The sequence below is a fragment of the Pundamilia nyererei genome, unplaced genomic scaffold (assembly GCF_000239375.1).
Source record: "Pundamilia nyererei isolate P.nyererei 1_Seehausen unplaced genomic scaffold, PunNye1.0 scaffold00033, whole genome shotgun sequence".
Lineage (NCBI taxonomy): Eukaryota > Metazoa > Chordata > Actinopteri > Cichliformes > Cichlidae > Pundamilia > Pundamilia nyererei.
The window spans coordinates 1,969,465-1,985,634 of NW_005187434.1; the positions used below are offsets into that span (position 1 = coordinate 1,969,465).

A 16,170-nucleotide genomic window follows, 5' to 3' on the forward strand; every position below is an offset into this window, starting at 1 on the left:
GCACAAATTTTTTTTACACATACAAATCTTTTTTACAAGTACAAAACCGATTTACAAGTACAAAATATTTATGACCACATTTTGAGCCCATAGAAAACGTTTCCGATGTTATTCTGTGGATGTCTGCGCTTAATAAGTATAATTTAAACGACGCTGAGACTCTGTATGAGACATAAGTATTTCTCTTAAGCTGTTTTTCATACTGAGCAACATCTACGCATGCGTGAAACCCGTATTGCCTGTTATGCTATTTTAGGTTTTGCATTTAACTTTTATTTATTATTACCGTAGACTGCAAACAGATAGTGTCGACCTGGATTTGTCGGTGCATTAGTGAAGTGGAAGTGTTTGGTACAATTGTGGTGTTTTCTACAATCACTGGCATGAACTAGCTTGACTTTCTTTGGTCACATGATGCGACTCCGCAGAAGTCACCTGATTTGTTGTGCTGCTAGTAAGGAAAAAATGGCTGCTCACTTGTCGTACGGTAGAGTGAATTTAAACATATTGAGAGAAGCAGCACGAAAAGAGCTTCGAGAGTTTTTGGACAAATGCGCAGGAAGCAAGGTGACAAACCCGCATACGCTTGTGAAATGTGGTCCAAACACTGGTAGTGGTACTTAATGTGGTCTCTGAGCCTCAGCGTTACCATGAGACTGTCAGTTAACATTATAGTCATAGTTTTATTTTGAATGTGTAAAACAGTACAGATAACGCAGACATATATCTGTATAGGTGCGTCGTATTATAAAATATTCGAGCTAATAGCTAAGTAAAAGTTAGCAAGTATCGCCTGACAGAACATCTTCAGTTCTGCTTACTCACGATTCAAAGCTTGTTCTTACTCTCTTACTTTAGGCCATTGTTTGGGACGAATATCTGACGGGACCGTTTGGACTAATAGCTCAGTACTCTCTGTTGAAGGTAAGTGCTTTCTGTTTACAAACCCATTTCTAAAAATGTTAAGAAGCTGTGCTTTGTGGGAATGCAATGATTTGCAAATCTCCTAAACCAATATATAAATAGAAAACGTCAGAGCTTTATATTGTTTAATGAAAAAATATTAGGCCCTTTTGAATGTGATGGCAACAAGACAACTGAAAACGTTGGTACACGAAGAACAGTCTGGAAAAGTAATTGGTACTAAAATGAAATAGCTTGAGGAACATTTGGTAACAGGTCAGTAACATGATTTGTACATATCAGCCATAGTTGAACGTGATCCAGAAATGCTACTGTCTGCTAATGTAAAATGCAAAGTGGAAAACTATTCTGTGGTCAGATGAATTAAGACTTTAAATTATTTTTGCAAAACGTGGATGTTGTGTCCTCAGGACTAAACAGGAAAGGCAGCATCTGACTTATTATCAGCACTGAGTTCAAAAACCTGCACCTTTGATGGAGCTGCATTCATGCCTGTGGAATTGGTAGTCTACATATCTAGCAATGCTGAAAACAGGTTTGACATATGCTCCTGTCCAGACTGGATAGGACAGCAGTCTTTTTGCACATTTCAGCAAAAGACTGCTAAACCGCATTAAGCATCTATTACAACAGCATGCATTCATAGTTGAAGAGTCTACTGAACTATCCTGCCTACATTCTAGACTTTTCACCAGCTGAAAGCATTTGGCACATCGTGAAATCAAAAATACAACAAATTAGACTCGAAACTGTAGAGCAGCTAGAATTGTATATCAGACAAGAAAGGTACAGTGTTCCTCTCCTAAAAGTCCAGCCGCTAGTCTCCTCAGTTTGTGGTAAAGATACCCATGCCCTTTTTTGAGATGTACTGGTGTCGCCAAATTAAAAATAATCAAATATTTTTCTTGGTCCATTTTCTTATTTTAAATCTTTTATGTTTTCTGTTATTTTTTTAGTGTAAAAGAAATATGTGTTCATGGGATTTTCAAATCTTGGAATTCTGTATTTATTTGCACATTATTTTTTGGAAGTGTTTGCACAATTTATGTCTAAATTAACTCAGACAACAGACAAGGCCCACATGTCTTATTATCTAGTTTCTTTTAACACTAATGTCATGTGTCTAATGTTGCTGAGGGTGTTGTTTTAACTTGTCGTTTATTATGGTGTGTTCAGGAACATGAAGTGGAAAAGATGTTCACCCTCAAGAATGGGAGGCTTCCCCCTGCTGATGTCAAAAATATCATCTTTTTTGTCCGGCCCAGACTGGAACTTATGGACATCATTGCAGACAATATAACTAGGTGAGTGTATGTGTCTCAACTTCAATCTGCGATAAAGACAAGGTTTTGTTTTCTTGTCCTTTCTCTCACTTTGCATAGCTATCCACACTTTGCAACATGAATTGTGCTACTCTTTAGTGAGGATAGACGCCATTCATCCCGAGACTTTCATATTTTGTTCGTGCCTCGGCGGAGCATGCTGTGCGAACAGCGGCTGAAGGAGCAGGGCGTGCTGGCCTCTTTCATCAACATCGATGAGTATATCCTGGACCTGATTCCCTACGATGGGGACCTGCTGTCCATGGAGTATGAAAGTGCTTTCAGGGTGTGTTCAGGTTGCAGAGTACAAATATATATCATATACTTGCTTTGGTGGAATCTCTCATATACACATAAATTACTCCCCTTTGTCTCACTCAGGAGTGCTACCTGGAAAATGACCAAACAAGTCTGTACCACACAGCCAAAGGCCTCATGACCTTGCAGGCTCTGTATGGCACCATTCCACAGATATATGGGAAAGGAGAATGTGCACGGGTGAGCATGGTGTAACCTGCAATAATTTCTGTTTTATATGAAAGCAGAGGCTCTGCAGCAGCGAGGTGAATACAGTTTTCTGATAAACAAATGCTCTGCTTGTTATCAGCTCGTTGCCAACATGATGTTGAGGATGAAGAGGGAGTTTGCTGGCAGTCAGAATCAGATTCTGCCCGTGTTCGATACCCTTCTTCTCCTTGATCGTAACGTTGACCTGCTCACCCCTCTGGCCACACAGCTCACCTATGAGGGTCTCATTGACGAGATTTACGGAATCAGTAATGGTATGAATAAATCAATTAGAGTTCTTATTCTTATGTCTGCATGTTGAGCCTCAGTAATATTTATTGTATCTGACATCTGCATATCCCGCTGTTTCTTTTGCAACTTTATTTTTAATCAAAAAGCAAAGCAGGATTACACTTGAACATTAAAATTAATCTTCTTTTTTTCTCCAATATTTGACATATTGTAGTGTTGAGGTGGAGGTTAGTTTCTCCAGCAGTTTGATGATGTCTGCAGTCTAGTGATCCTTGTTTGGATGCTTGCCTGCAGACATTTCTGCGTGGTAGCTTTTCATGCAAGTAGTGTTACTATCCTGAGCCATAAGTTTTTCAGGGATTATTTTATTTTTAGTCTTTTTTTTTATTTTTTATTCTATGCTTTCACTCCAGGTTATGTCAAGCTGCCTCCTGAGAAGTTTGCACAGAAGAAGCAAGGTGAAGGGAGTAAAGATTTGCCGACCGAGCCCAAGAAGTTACAGCTCAACTCAGCAGAGGAGCTGTATGCGGAAATCCGGGACAAAAATTTCAATGCTGTTGGAGCAGCACTAAGCAAAAAAGCTAAAATAATATCTGCCGCCTTTGAGGTTAGCCTTGTTTTGGATACATTTTTGCTTTTTTTTCCTTCTTTGCTTACATGTGGTGATCATAGTGTGAAATTTCCTTCATTCCAATCCAGGTACTTTCGGGGAGCAACATGAGATCAGTTTCAGATATTCTTGCTAGGCCAAACAACAAGTAAAGGAGTGCTATGGTCCAGTGCATTATAACTGTAGCATGTCAAAGCCTTGAATTTTATTACTGAGGTGTTTTGTGTGATAGTGGTTAAAGATTATTTGGATGCTGCATCATGCTTGTTTCATCTCTTCTTGTCTCTCAGGAGCGCCATAATGCCAAAACGGTGGGAGAAATTAAGCAGTTTGTCTCCCAGCTGCCTCACATGCAGGCAGCCCGAAGCTCACTGGCTAACCACACTTCTATTGCCGAGCTGATCAAAGACATCACAAGTGCGTATATAATCCAATGCTTTCCCATCAAATCACATTATGTTTTTTAGCATACATCTCGCTCAGTTTTTGGCTTTAAAGTCTTTAAAGACAACTATTTCCATCAATATCCATTACTATGTAGTAAATCATCTATCATCTCATGTTTCAGCATCCGAGGCCTTCTTTGATAATCTAACAGTGGAGCAGGAATTTATGACTGGTGTTGACACAGACAAGGTATTTTTCATCTAGTTACCTATTTTCCTCCCTAAGATAAGTTGTTACACGTTATCAAAAACACGTATATATTAGATAAACCTGTTCAACCATTCTCACACGGCCTGCAGCTCCATGTATTTAGGCTACGTTCACACTGCAGGCGAAAGCGCATCAAATCCGATTTTTTTGACCCTATGCGACCCATATCCGATCATGGTATGACAGTGTGAACGGCACAAATCCGATATTTTCAAATCCGATCTGGGTCACTTTCGTATGTGGTACTGAATCCGATAGATATCTGATCTTTTAGAAAGCGACTGCTGTTTGAACGGTCAGGTCGCATTTAATCCGTCTTTTACGTCACTGACACAAGACAGATGCCAATTATCAGCTCCGGAGAAGACATCGCGAACGCCTCCTGGCCATCACATGTAGATGTTAGTGAAACTGCTGGGAAGACAACGTTGGAGAAATGTGAACATGTTATTTGTACTGTATAATCTGCAGATTCTGACAAAAATCTGCAACTATCCTTTAAAGCACCGCTTCTCTCTAAAACAGCAATAAGGATAATTATTAGGTTATTTACATTATTATGTAAATAACAAAATAACTTAAAGCAAAAATCGGGAGAGGTAAAGTCCAAAACAAGTCTTTATATTAAGGGCCATCAGTCAAACAATACCGTTTGCTCTGGGTCTAAACAGAGCGCGTTGTGTGTGACGTCTTCTTTTGCAGATGCGGGCCGCTTTGAGGGTTCACACTAGAGAGCGTTTGCTGTCACATTTTATTTGTAGTGTGAACAAGCAGACAAAAAAAATTGGATTTGATCAAAAAATTGGAATTGAGCATTAAGACCTGCAGTGTGAACGTAGCCTTAGATACTAAACAAACTGAGCATCTGAATGGGAGGAAAGGTGATGTAAGTGGCTTTGAACATGACATGGTTGTTGATGCCAGATGAGCTGGTATGAGAATTTCACAACTGCTGATCTCCTGGGAGTTTCCCTACACAACCCTATTTGCATCCTTGATGTACACCCAGCAAATCTGCAGCAAGTTTGTGATGCTTTCATTTAAATACAAACTAAAATCTTTGAGGAATGTTTCTTCATGGTATAGATCCAACAGGGTTTCCAGCACCTTGTTGAATCTATACCATGAAGAATTAAGGCAGTTCTGTAGGCAAAAGGGAGTCCAATCCAGTAGTTGCAAGGTGTGTTTTTATAGGTGCTGTTTCACAGGATTTTTAGTAAAAGTTCACTAAACACCCTAAAATTATGTGACTATGCAGGTGAACACGTATATAGAAGACTGCATTGCCCAGAAGGATCCCCTGATCAAGATCCTGCGTCTGGTGTGTATGCAGTCAGTCTGCAACAATGGCCTCAAACACAAGGTGATGGACTACTACAAGAGGGAGATTCTCCAGGTAAAGACATAAAGAAGCTTTCTCTGCACCCTTGGCTGAATCAAAAAATGATTATTTGCTGTGTCATAATTAAAACTGGATGGTTTTGAACTTTTTTCCTCCCCCTGTGTGAAGACCTATGGTTATGAACACATACTCACGCTGAACAACCTAGAGAAGGCTGGTCTTTTAAAGCCACAGACAGGCTCACGGAATAACTACCCCACTATTAGAAAAACTCTTAAACTGTGGATGGAGGACGCCAATGAGCAGGTACTCAATATACAAAAAAAGGAAAGCAGTTAATGGATTAAACTCATGAAAAAGCAAGGGCTGACGTTTGTGAGTTTTTCTGTTCTTTCAGAATCCCAACGACATCTCATATGTGTACAGTGGCTATTCTCCTCTTAGCATCCGACTGACTCAGATCTTGGCACGGCCTGGGTGGCGCAGCATCGAAGAGGTGCTGAAAATGCTTCCCGGCCCACACTTTGAGGAGAGACAACAGCTTCCCTCTGGGCTCCATAAGAAACGTAAGGACTAAGAGAAGCTAGGACTGCTCTTTGCCCTGCTGCTCACAACAGAACAAAAACAGCCGCCCTCCTGCTCTGTGTAGATAAGACACAGGATTTGTTTATGTCAGATGCTGAATAGCGGCAGATTTATGGCATGTAGCCAATGGTGCCACATAGCCACTGTTAGCTTGTCGTTTTTTTGTGTGCCTTTCTTGATAGAAAGGCTGAAAAACCACTCTGTGCTTGATTTATGAGTGACAGCCAGTGTTTTCCTTTTGTTTTCCTCCATCTTTTCATTTTGGCAGTAGTAGGTGTTGCACTGATGTGAATAATGAATTTAATTATACACTGTTTGAAATGTGCTAATTAGAACTGTGTTTGGGCATTAGACAGTTGACTTGTTGCTACATGCCTGCCTTGCATTAGTTTTTAAAGGTGATAATAGAGGACTCTAATCTGGGGGGAGTGTATGGCTAAATAAGGGTTTTCACATTTTTTTAAAAAATTGTGCTTTAACAGAGGGTGGATTGCTATTTGCTTTACATTGAGTTGTGTTTTATTAACATTTATATTTGGTAGTATTTAAAGGATTTACCAGGTCAGAGTGGAATTAAGGAAAAACAATAAAATATCCTTTGCTATTGTTAATATATTTAGTTTTTATGTTGCATTTTAGTGACTTGCATCTCCTCTCAATGTCCAACAGGCCAGCAGGGAGAGAATCGGACAACGCTGGTGTTCTTCCTCGGTGGTGTGACGTATGCAGAAATAGCTGCTCTCCGTTTCCTCTCTCAAGTGGAAGACAGCGGGATGGAGTATGTTATAGCCACCACAAAACTCATAAATGGCACAACTTGGATCAAATCCCTCATGGACCGCCCTGAATCCCCAACACAATGAGTCACCTGCACGTACACCTGGCCACATCAAAAAGCCCATCTACCAGAAAAGCTCAGCTACTGTTTTTTTTATGTCCACATCACTGTCCTGCAGGTGTTTCATTGATGTCTCTTCCGGTTTAAAGAGAGACCGGCTCTTTCAAAGTTGCCCTGTGAAAATATCTTCATGTCAAAGTAACTGTTACCTACTATGGCACTGCAGCCTTAGGCATTTCCACTTTCTAATCGCCTGAGTGATGCCACCCTTTGTTTTGCAAAGTCCTGTTTGCAAAGTCGGATGTTTGTGTCGGCCGTTTTCTTTTCTTGATGTGTTTACCGTGGGTTGGTCTGACTGAGAAATGCTCATAGTACAGCAAAACGTAGCTCTGAAGCATAGCTTGCTTTATCATCTGTTTTGCCCTAAACAAGAGTTTAATTAGAATTTACAAAATTACACATTTTTTCTTTTCTAAAAGAAAAAAAAAAGGCTGAACAAGCAATGGAGACAATCTGGTGATTTTTATTTTATTTAATTTTTTGCAAGGGAACCCTCCCCCTGCTGGACATTAGAGAAAAAGCAGGTTTAGGGCAGCCGGAGGCTACATCTGTCTTTTATATACATTCCATAATCTTTACTGTCCTCCCTTTGAGTTGCACCCGTATCGTGCAATTTAAAGGTTTATTGATGTCTAATGAACTTTGTCCTTTGGTTGTGTTTCTGTCATTGCAGCTATTGCTTTTCTGCTACTGTATATATACTGTATATAGAATTAAAACATATTTGTGATGCCATAGAAGAGTAATGATGCATTTGATTTGCATTTTTGAAAGCTTCTGCAGTTGTCTTTTGTTTGTTTTCCTTTGCTTGGATTAAAAATGACTAAATAAAGTCTTAAACTATAATTAGTGTCACATTACTTGGTCATGTGATACGCCATTTTGATTATTGTAAATTGGGCAATTTTTTGGTAAGGACAGCTGATTGCAAGCGGATGAAAAGCAGGGATGGGAGTGTATTCCTCAGCAGTGCTCCAGTTCTCTGAAGGAGCAATTAGCGCAGTAACAGGCCTCCTGATCATCCGATAATGGCCCTGTGCTGTCTGGAGAGCTCAGCCCACGGCAGCCCATGATTTGACAGCACAGGACACTGATTGAATTAGGAGGCCATTTGCTCCATGTTCCGGTAGAGGATAACTCTGCGGCAGGAGGGTGTTTGATCTCTGTATCAGTCAATACCTTCTCCGTGCCTGACGCTATATATATAGGGAGACCTGCTGACAGCACTCAGATATTTTGGTGACCTCTGTTTGGCTAATCTTTGTAGTTTTTCCTTCATGCTGCTTGTGTAAAAGTCTTGGAAACTACTTTGGTAAATTATTCAGAGAATACTTAAATCTGTAAATTTTGGCCTGCTGTTTCCTTGAGGAGCAGGTGCAACAACACTTTTATTGCCATTAAATAAATCCCAGGGGATTCAGATCCTTGTGATCAGTTTTTCCTTTTGGCTCCTCCTCTCCCACAAGGGCTTGAAACGCTCAAGACGGCACACATCAACTTGGACTTCAGGGCTAGAAGCACAGGAGCCCTTCTGATCAGCTCCTGTCCTGCTCCATCAACACAAAGGTGTAAGTGTTTCCTTTTTTATAAAAAAAAGAAATTATGCCTTTACCTCATGTGGACTTATCTGGCATTCATGCATGTTTACATTTGTCACTTTATGCACAGTTTGTCTGTTTTTGATAGCAAGATAAAAATTTTAAGAAGATAACAGACACTCAACTTTCTTTATTTTAACGAGGAGACATAATAAAAGTATACATTTTTATAAGCAAAATGTATTGTGACTAACGCGGTTCTTGTATGGGTGTGGCTGTTGTTTAATAGTGTGGAAAAAAATGACCTTAAAAAACAGATTCACCATGCAGGAATTGTTCTTGTTTTCATATCCAAAAGCAGTAAAGGCGAATGATGTTCAGTATATTATTTGCAACTGTACGCAAACAAAGCAGATCGATACTGAACCCATTTGTGCAACTTGGGGGATAAATTATTAACGCCAGTCTTTCCTCGGCTTTTACATTGCCAGGAATAAATAACTTTGTGCTTATAATACAAGTTAATATGAAGATGCATCCTGGTGTTTTTGTCTAAATTTCCATACGTTAAATTTAAATCATTCATACTGCCGGTGTTGCTTGCAGTACATATATGTTTAATGAACTTTCAGCCACCTGTCTTGATTCTAATTCTTTTCTTTTGTACTGAAATCTAACAAATGTGTTTGTTTGAAGAATGGGGCGAGGCCAAAACATGGGACACCTAACCCAGCTTGGTCGGAGGCAAATGACACAGCAGGAGCCCCAGGATGTGGACCCCTTGTTTATCCGCTTCCTCCGGACATTCAAGGAAATCCTCAAATTTGTTCTCTTCAGTTACACTGTGCTGTTTGGCGCTTTGCTCCTTGCCAGGTGGACCACTTATTTTATGATAGGAAAATAAAGTGAAAACACCTGTTGGAGAATAAGCCAGATCTTGGACTTATTAGTGGTGTTTATCAGGCAGACCTTGGGATTTGCGGCCTATGAAGTTTCCATAAAACGATAATAAGAGCTGGATTTATCATGTTTTCTTATGTGATTCACATAGTGGAGCTTGTGGCTTCTTGACACGACATTTCTCAGTCAACAAAACAAAGTGTTTAGAGAAACCCGTCGGTGAAACTTATTTTAACGCTGTTGGAATCCAGTGTGTTTGTTTTTAAATGTATATTAATAGTGTACGTGTTACAAATGAGCACAGAGAAGCTATAAACCATGTTTGTATGGTGGTGTAGTATACACTGAACTATTTTATGTATTGTAAAAATGTTTATGTAAATACTACTTATCATCGGTATTGATAATGTTCATGTGTATTGATTTTTGTGTTCCAGTGCTAATATCTACTGAGTGCAGGGAAGCAAAGTTTTCCCCTCTGATGGGTTTTCATATGTCTAAGAAAGCTGAACCAGTAGGCAGACACAGCAAGTAACTGCTCCGAAAGGGATTAAAGCCTCAAGGTTTATATGACAATAAATTTGTGGTAATTTGATGAATACCAAATTTGGTTGGCAAGACTGTATTCACCACCAAAACACAATATAATCAGAAATGGTTTAAGTCTCAGAGACAGACAGGTAAGGACAGAGCAGTAGCCCTGCTGGTGTTTTTCCAGTATTAAAGCTGTTGTAGATGATTTGTTGGCCAATAATCTGTCAAAAAGTATCTCAAATATATCTCTCATGAGTGATACAGAGTCATTCTGAAGCAGAAAGGATATTCCTGTCACAATATAGAAGCTGTGGTCAGTTTTTGGCGAAAGGGACTTTTACATATTATTTATTTACAGCAGGTGAGAAGTCTCACTGATATTAAAAAAATCTTTTTAAAGAAAGATCTGGCTAATAGGGGAGTAAAATTTGTAATAAATATAACATCACAGTTCCATAAAGATACTTGAAGAAGCCAGAACGGACTGGATTAGTTATAATGTAGAACACAGAGCAGAAACAATAAGCCAGAGTGATAAACTTGCAAAACACATCATTTCCCCTTCATAAATTCTGTTGACTACAGCCCATTTATATTACAACCAAAAATATTAAGGTACATATAAAAACACACATAGAAAAATAACTATTTGGCACAACGTCGGAAGCAGAGCCACAGCAGAGCGATCGTTTTATAGTTATTTAAAACTATAATCTCACATTTTCATCAATTTTACAAATAACCGTGAGAGTCGTTTTAAATGTCCCAGAAAGACATGGAAGTGTGACAGTGGTGCCAACAGAGGTGAAGTCAGCTATTTAGTAATAGTCTGCAGTGACGTAAAACTGTTAGCAACAAAAAGCTGCTGTCACGTTTTAGCCAAGAGGCGCATTATGAGTTTTGTGACTGAAAGTTGCAAGGCAACATTAACAAAAGTAAAACAGTGTGAATGCAGTTTTCACAGGTGTTTCCCTTTGAAAACAGTGTGACATTCAAAATAAGTAAGACGGGGCTAAAGAAGAATCAGTATGGTTTTCTATAAAGGTGAACTCGTCCGCTTGAAGGTCCTGAGGACTGAGACAGGTGGTGTGAAGGTTTGATCCAGAGGAGAGCCACATTTTTACAAACTATTCCACCATATGAACCTGAAATCTGTGTGTAACATCTGACCTGAGAATGTGCAGAAGAACACCAAACATTATTTATCATGGTGCAAACCTTTATGTTTGACAGTATTTTCTATCTCCTCTCTGTGTGCACATTGCAAAAGGCTTTGCTGACTGGGAATTGATGTTTGAAGTTAATGGCTTCAGTTGACTGTAATCACAGAGCTAAATGCTTGTCCATTTACAATAGAAATTGGTAATTCTATTAAACATCTTATTTTCTTAAAAAAAAAAAAATGCTGCTTAGCATTCATATTTGAACAGAGCATGGTTTCCACCAGTGTATTGCAACTCTGATAGCCCATTGGGTCTAAGATGACCCTCTGTTGGGCCTCAACATCAAGAAGTGTTTTTAATGTTTCTTTTCTTAGACGCTGTTAGACATCCTACTTGATTTATGTTAGCTAATGTGTGCTTTTAGCTATTTTTACACGCATATAAACTGCTTATAAGATTTTGCAAAGCTATAAAGAAGCTAAAAAATAACCCCAAGAATATTATGACCTTATATTGTTTTACCTGTTTAGCTGAGTTTTAATAATTTAGAATATGCAAAATCTTGTGTTGGTGTAAGAATAGGATTATTCTGGAATTCTCATGCCAGAAGTGACTTTCTTTCTCATATCAAACCAGCAGCAGTGTGTCTGTAGAAGGCCTCACAATCACAACCCCTCTGTATGGTTTATGTCATGCAGTATGTTTATTTTTTTATTCATCAAGCTAAAAGCTCAGGGAGATTGAAAATCGCTTTCAAGAGTTATGAGGCCAAAATGGTAGCAGAGATTGTAAAAAATTTAAAATAAGCCAGCGCACAAACACAAATCTCAAACAGTTGCAGTACAATTATGAGTTAACAGGTTCAAATCATACAAAAACAACAACACAACAAAACAATGAAGTTTCAGATGAATTTCAAACCAATTTCAAGAGCGATCTCAATGACCAGCTATTTGATCCTCTAAATGGACTTCAACTCCTCCATATTAACCAGTTCTGATCCTTTCAGGTCTCGGTCTGTTTTTCATTCTGGAAACAAATAGTTTGTCTGATAACCGATGGATAGCACTAATTTTGACTAAGTGCAACTTGCAACTTCTTTTTTGTTATTTGCAAACGCATGTTGGCATCAATGTTGGCATCAACAATGAAATTAATTTCATCTGAAATAAAAAATACATTTGTAATTAGTAAAATTAGTAACATTTTGTGATTATTAAAAGTCTTAAAAGGGAAAACTGCCTATAAGAGTAAATAACGTGCAAAATTGGAACCAAACTTTATGACTCTACTGACTGATCATAAACAATATCTACCAAGTCATCTATCCATTTTCTGGACAGCTTAGCTAATTCAAGGTCATGGGTGGGCTGGAGCCCATCCCAGCTGTCAGAGGTGTGGTACACCGTGGACAAGCTGTCAGGCCGTCACACTGATAACACAGAGAGGCAGACAACCATTCACAAATTGGCAGTTAACCTAACACGCATGTCTTTGGGACAAGTGGGAGGAAGCTGGATTATTTGGTGAGAATCCAAGCCCACAGCTGCTGATTTAAACCCAAGACCCCTTTGCGTTGAGGTAACAGTGCTAACCACAGCACCACCATGCTGCATAGAAAATACTGAATATAACTTTTTTTTAAATTTATTTTTTTACCGTGATTGAAGCCACAAAAAGTCAGAACAAAAACTAACAAAATGAAACCAAAATGAATTCAGAAATTAAAAAACAAACAAAAAACATGTCTTACCAAGTTTCAGTTCATCACAATGGTTTTCCGTTATGTTTTTGTTCTCCTTCATAGGTTTCCTGGTGATCACTGTGAGAATGTAGTTTGTATGATTTCCATAAGTCATTTGACAGCTTCCCTTTGTTTCAGTATTGTTGAAGGGGATGTCAACCCAACCTCCTGTGCAGTTCTTTCCATCTGACATCATCTCACAACCTGAAGACAAAAATTCAAATTATGTAGGTCATTTAACAAAACAAATAAGCAAATTAATCGATCAATTGGGAGCACAGTTCTTCATCCAACAGCCTTCAGATACTTTATTAGCAGAGCATGCTGTAAAACATTGCTGTTTTTATTTTTACTATATAGGTTTGATGCTGTGACCAGTTAGTATTTTTGTTATGATTCAAAGTGTCACTACTGCAAAAGCGAACTTCTGCTTCAATACATAATGTTACAATTAATTATTATCATTATTATAGTTGTTTTTCACAGTTGCTAACAAAATATGCAGTACATGTGAAAAAGCATTTGCATGCTTCCAGATTTCTAAGGTTTTTGTTTTGTTTGTTTTTGAATGGATTGGTTTAGTCATGTTATACGTGCATACGGTCAGAAGGAAGTCCCACTGTTGTAGTTGTGCAAAATCAAGCATGTAGGCATGCAGACTACAAAGGTTTGTAAAAGAATGTGTCACTGAATTCAAATGAGGCACTGTAATAGGATGCTACTGTAAGTTTATGAAATTTCATAGTTAATGAAACTTTTTCCTTCTTAGATATTCACAACAACTGTAAATGGTATGATTGCTCATAAGTTTTGAAGCAGAGTCACTACGTCGCTACGTCAATGAAAGTTTCCAACACCGTACTAACTCAATAAGTGAGGACTTCCAGACATCTTCTGGCATTAACATCTGCACAAAAACTGTGCACTGGGAGCTTCGTGGCATGGGTTTCCATAGCCGAGCAGCTCCTGTGGGTGTAATGTGAGGGTGGCTTTTTTTTTTATCCATATAGCTTAGGTCTTATACGCTGTCAGTCCTTATCTCTTCTAAATGACATTATTAATCCCTGTGTCACTTTTTAGACCCGTTTCATGGTCACTGATGTCATGGTGGAAAATATGACATGGCATTTGATTTAATTCTACCATAAACACATTAGTGAAACTTTAAAGTAATGTGAATAATCATGATCATCTGTCATAATGTAATGTTCTTAAAAAAGAAAGAAAAGTCATGGGTAACATTGTAGTAACATTCAACATTAGAAGAGTGAAAATGGCTCTTGGCTTTTAAAATCTGGGAGAATTCAGTAACAGCAAAGATGTGGCAGAGGTACAATTTTAAGAAGAAAGAAGCCTTTCATTGTTATACTGTGTCGTAAAAACCTAAACAGCAACAAGGTGTGCAAATTAGCTGTGGCCAGAAGTTCTATATGATTGCATCTGTTGCATTTAGTTTAAATGCGACAATGTTAATACATACAGTCCCTGTTGTGTAAATATATGATGTACAAAATACATACTGCAATACCTATTTTAATCATATTCAACATTAATTACAGTATAATGATTAGTGAATAATATCAATTAGGAGTTGGTCATAGTCTTATTACCTGTCATCATTGAGAAGATGAGTAGTAGCACTGATGTCATCATGTTGGTTTTAGTCGCTTCTTTAAGATCTTTAAGTCTAAATTATTAACCTGCAGTTAGTTTGCTTTTGTTAGCCTGTCTTGCCTATCTGTGGGGCTCTGGTGATTCTTGATTTTTTTTTCCCATCCCATCTTATGTTACTAAAAATGTACTTGCCCCGCCTTTCTGACCACAAATTCCCCCTCCCCATTTCTTTAAGGTTATTTTCTTTATCATACTTACATCATCTTATTTGCAGTAGAGAGGAAGCAAGTGGTTTGTGTGAGTGTGAGAATGACAATAACACTGAACAGGAAGTCAGAGTCTAACAGATATATTTATTTGATAATATAATAGAAAAATACTTATAAAGAGAAGAGTCTCTTTGATCTGCACACTTCCTAAACTGCAAATTGAAACTGGACAGCTCAGCGCAAATGTTGAAATCCAAGAAAATGATCTGAATTCTTCTATGCTTGTTTTGTACATTTGATGCATTTTGGATAGAGATGGTTATATATTTAAAAAGTTTGCTTTGGCTCACTGACTGTTGAGTGGAGATTCTTCTCTGTTTGTCCGGGTGGTTGATTGACAGTTGGTTTGGTTGGACATTCATCTGACCGCTTTTTAACTGAGGAAATAAGTCCCTAACATGGTTGCTGGGGAAGTATAAATCAGTATGCCTTATTACAGGCAGTGTATACATAAAAATTTTCACACTGGCTTCGTTGATGTGCTTTGCTGCAGTGTCAGCTCCTGTGTTGTTTGAACATGAAAATTCTGGCAAAAGGGAGAGAGCTAACAAGCATGTTAGCATTCAGTAGCATTTGTGTGATTGGTAGTTTGGTTTTATTTGATTTCATTCAATAGACATTTACCAGATATGACACAGATTTAACAAATGTGACCAGGAAATCTGAAAAACATTTATATTCATATGCATCATGCACTATATCTGTGACACTTTAGATATCAGTAAGACTGAAGAATGATACTTTGGTACAACAGTATCAGACAATATTTGACACTGAGTGGGCATGTGTTCTTACTGCATTTATTCCTTTTGGATTACTCAAATGTACTAAGGTGTCACTGTGGCTTAAGGTTTGTGATTTCGACCATAAGCTATGACCTAAATCTTTGCCTTAGATCTATATACATTCAAAAGAGTGTTGAGAGAATATCATACAAGTTGCAGCAGGCCTCTTTTTAGGAAGTATTCTTTGATATGTCATACACACACACACAGAAAAGAGCACAGGTGTAACTGGTAATTTAGATGGCTGCCTTCCATCTGGGTGAACTGGTTTGAATAAAAGTCATTGCAGTAAACACGCTGAATCACCTTCATTGCATAGCCAGTTGATAGAGCTGAGTCATTGTTAATGAAAACCTTTTTTAACTTTGTTTTTCTGGATATGACAAATCACTTTTTTTCTGGTATAAACACTCTCAACTGTTCATGTGCCTTAAAGTACCAGGAAACGAAGGGAGGCATTGATAACATCATACACCTGAGCTTTTCCTTTGACAATAATTGTAAAACTAACTTTCTCACAGGGCCC

General features: G+C 38.3%; 1 protein-coding gene across 2 annotated transcripts; it reads left to right on the forward strand.

The window, feature by feature from the left end:
- The first annotated feature begins 253 nt into the window (after positions 1 to 253).
- On the forward strand, positions 254 to 7,538 carry vps33a (VPS33A core subunit of CORVET and HOPS complexes). Of its 2 annotated transcripts, none has more exons than XM_005729453.2 (13): positions 254 to 567; positions 859 to 924; positions 2,101 to 2,228; positions 2,346 to 2,532; positions 2,628 to 2,744; positions 2,854 to 3,028; positions 3,419 to 3,612; positions 3,906 to 4,032; positions 4,184 to 4,251; positions 5,531 to 5,668; positions 5,783 to 5,920; positions 6,012 to 6,180; positions 6,869 to 7,538. In XM_005729453.2, the coding sequence occupies exons 1-13, from the start codon at positions 412 to 414 to the stop codon at positions 7,060 to 7,062; spliced, it is 1,857 nt and encodes a 618-aa protein (XP_005729510.1). In that variant the 5' UTR covers positions 254 to 411; the 3' UTR covers positions 7,063 to 7,538. The 2 variants fall into 2 exon arrangements, with proteins under 2 accessions (XP_005729510.1, XP_005729511.1); XM_005729454.1 differs by lacking the exon at positions 254 to 567 and adding an exon at positions 676 to 735.
- Positions 7,539 to 16,170: the final 8,632 nt, after the last annotated feature.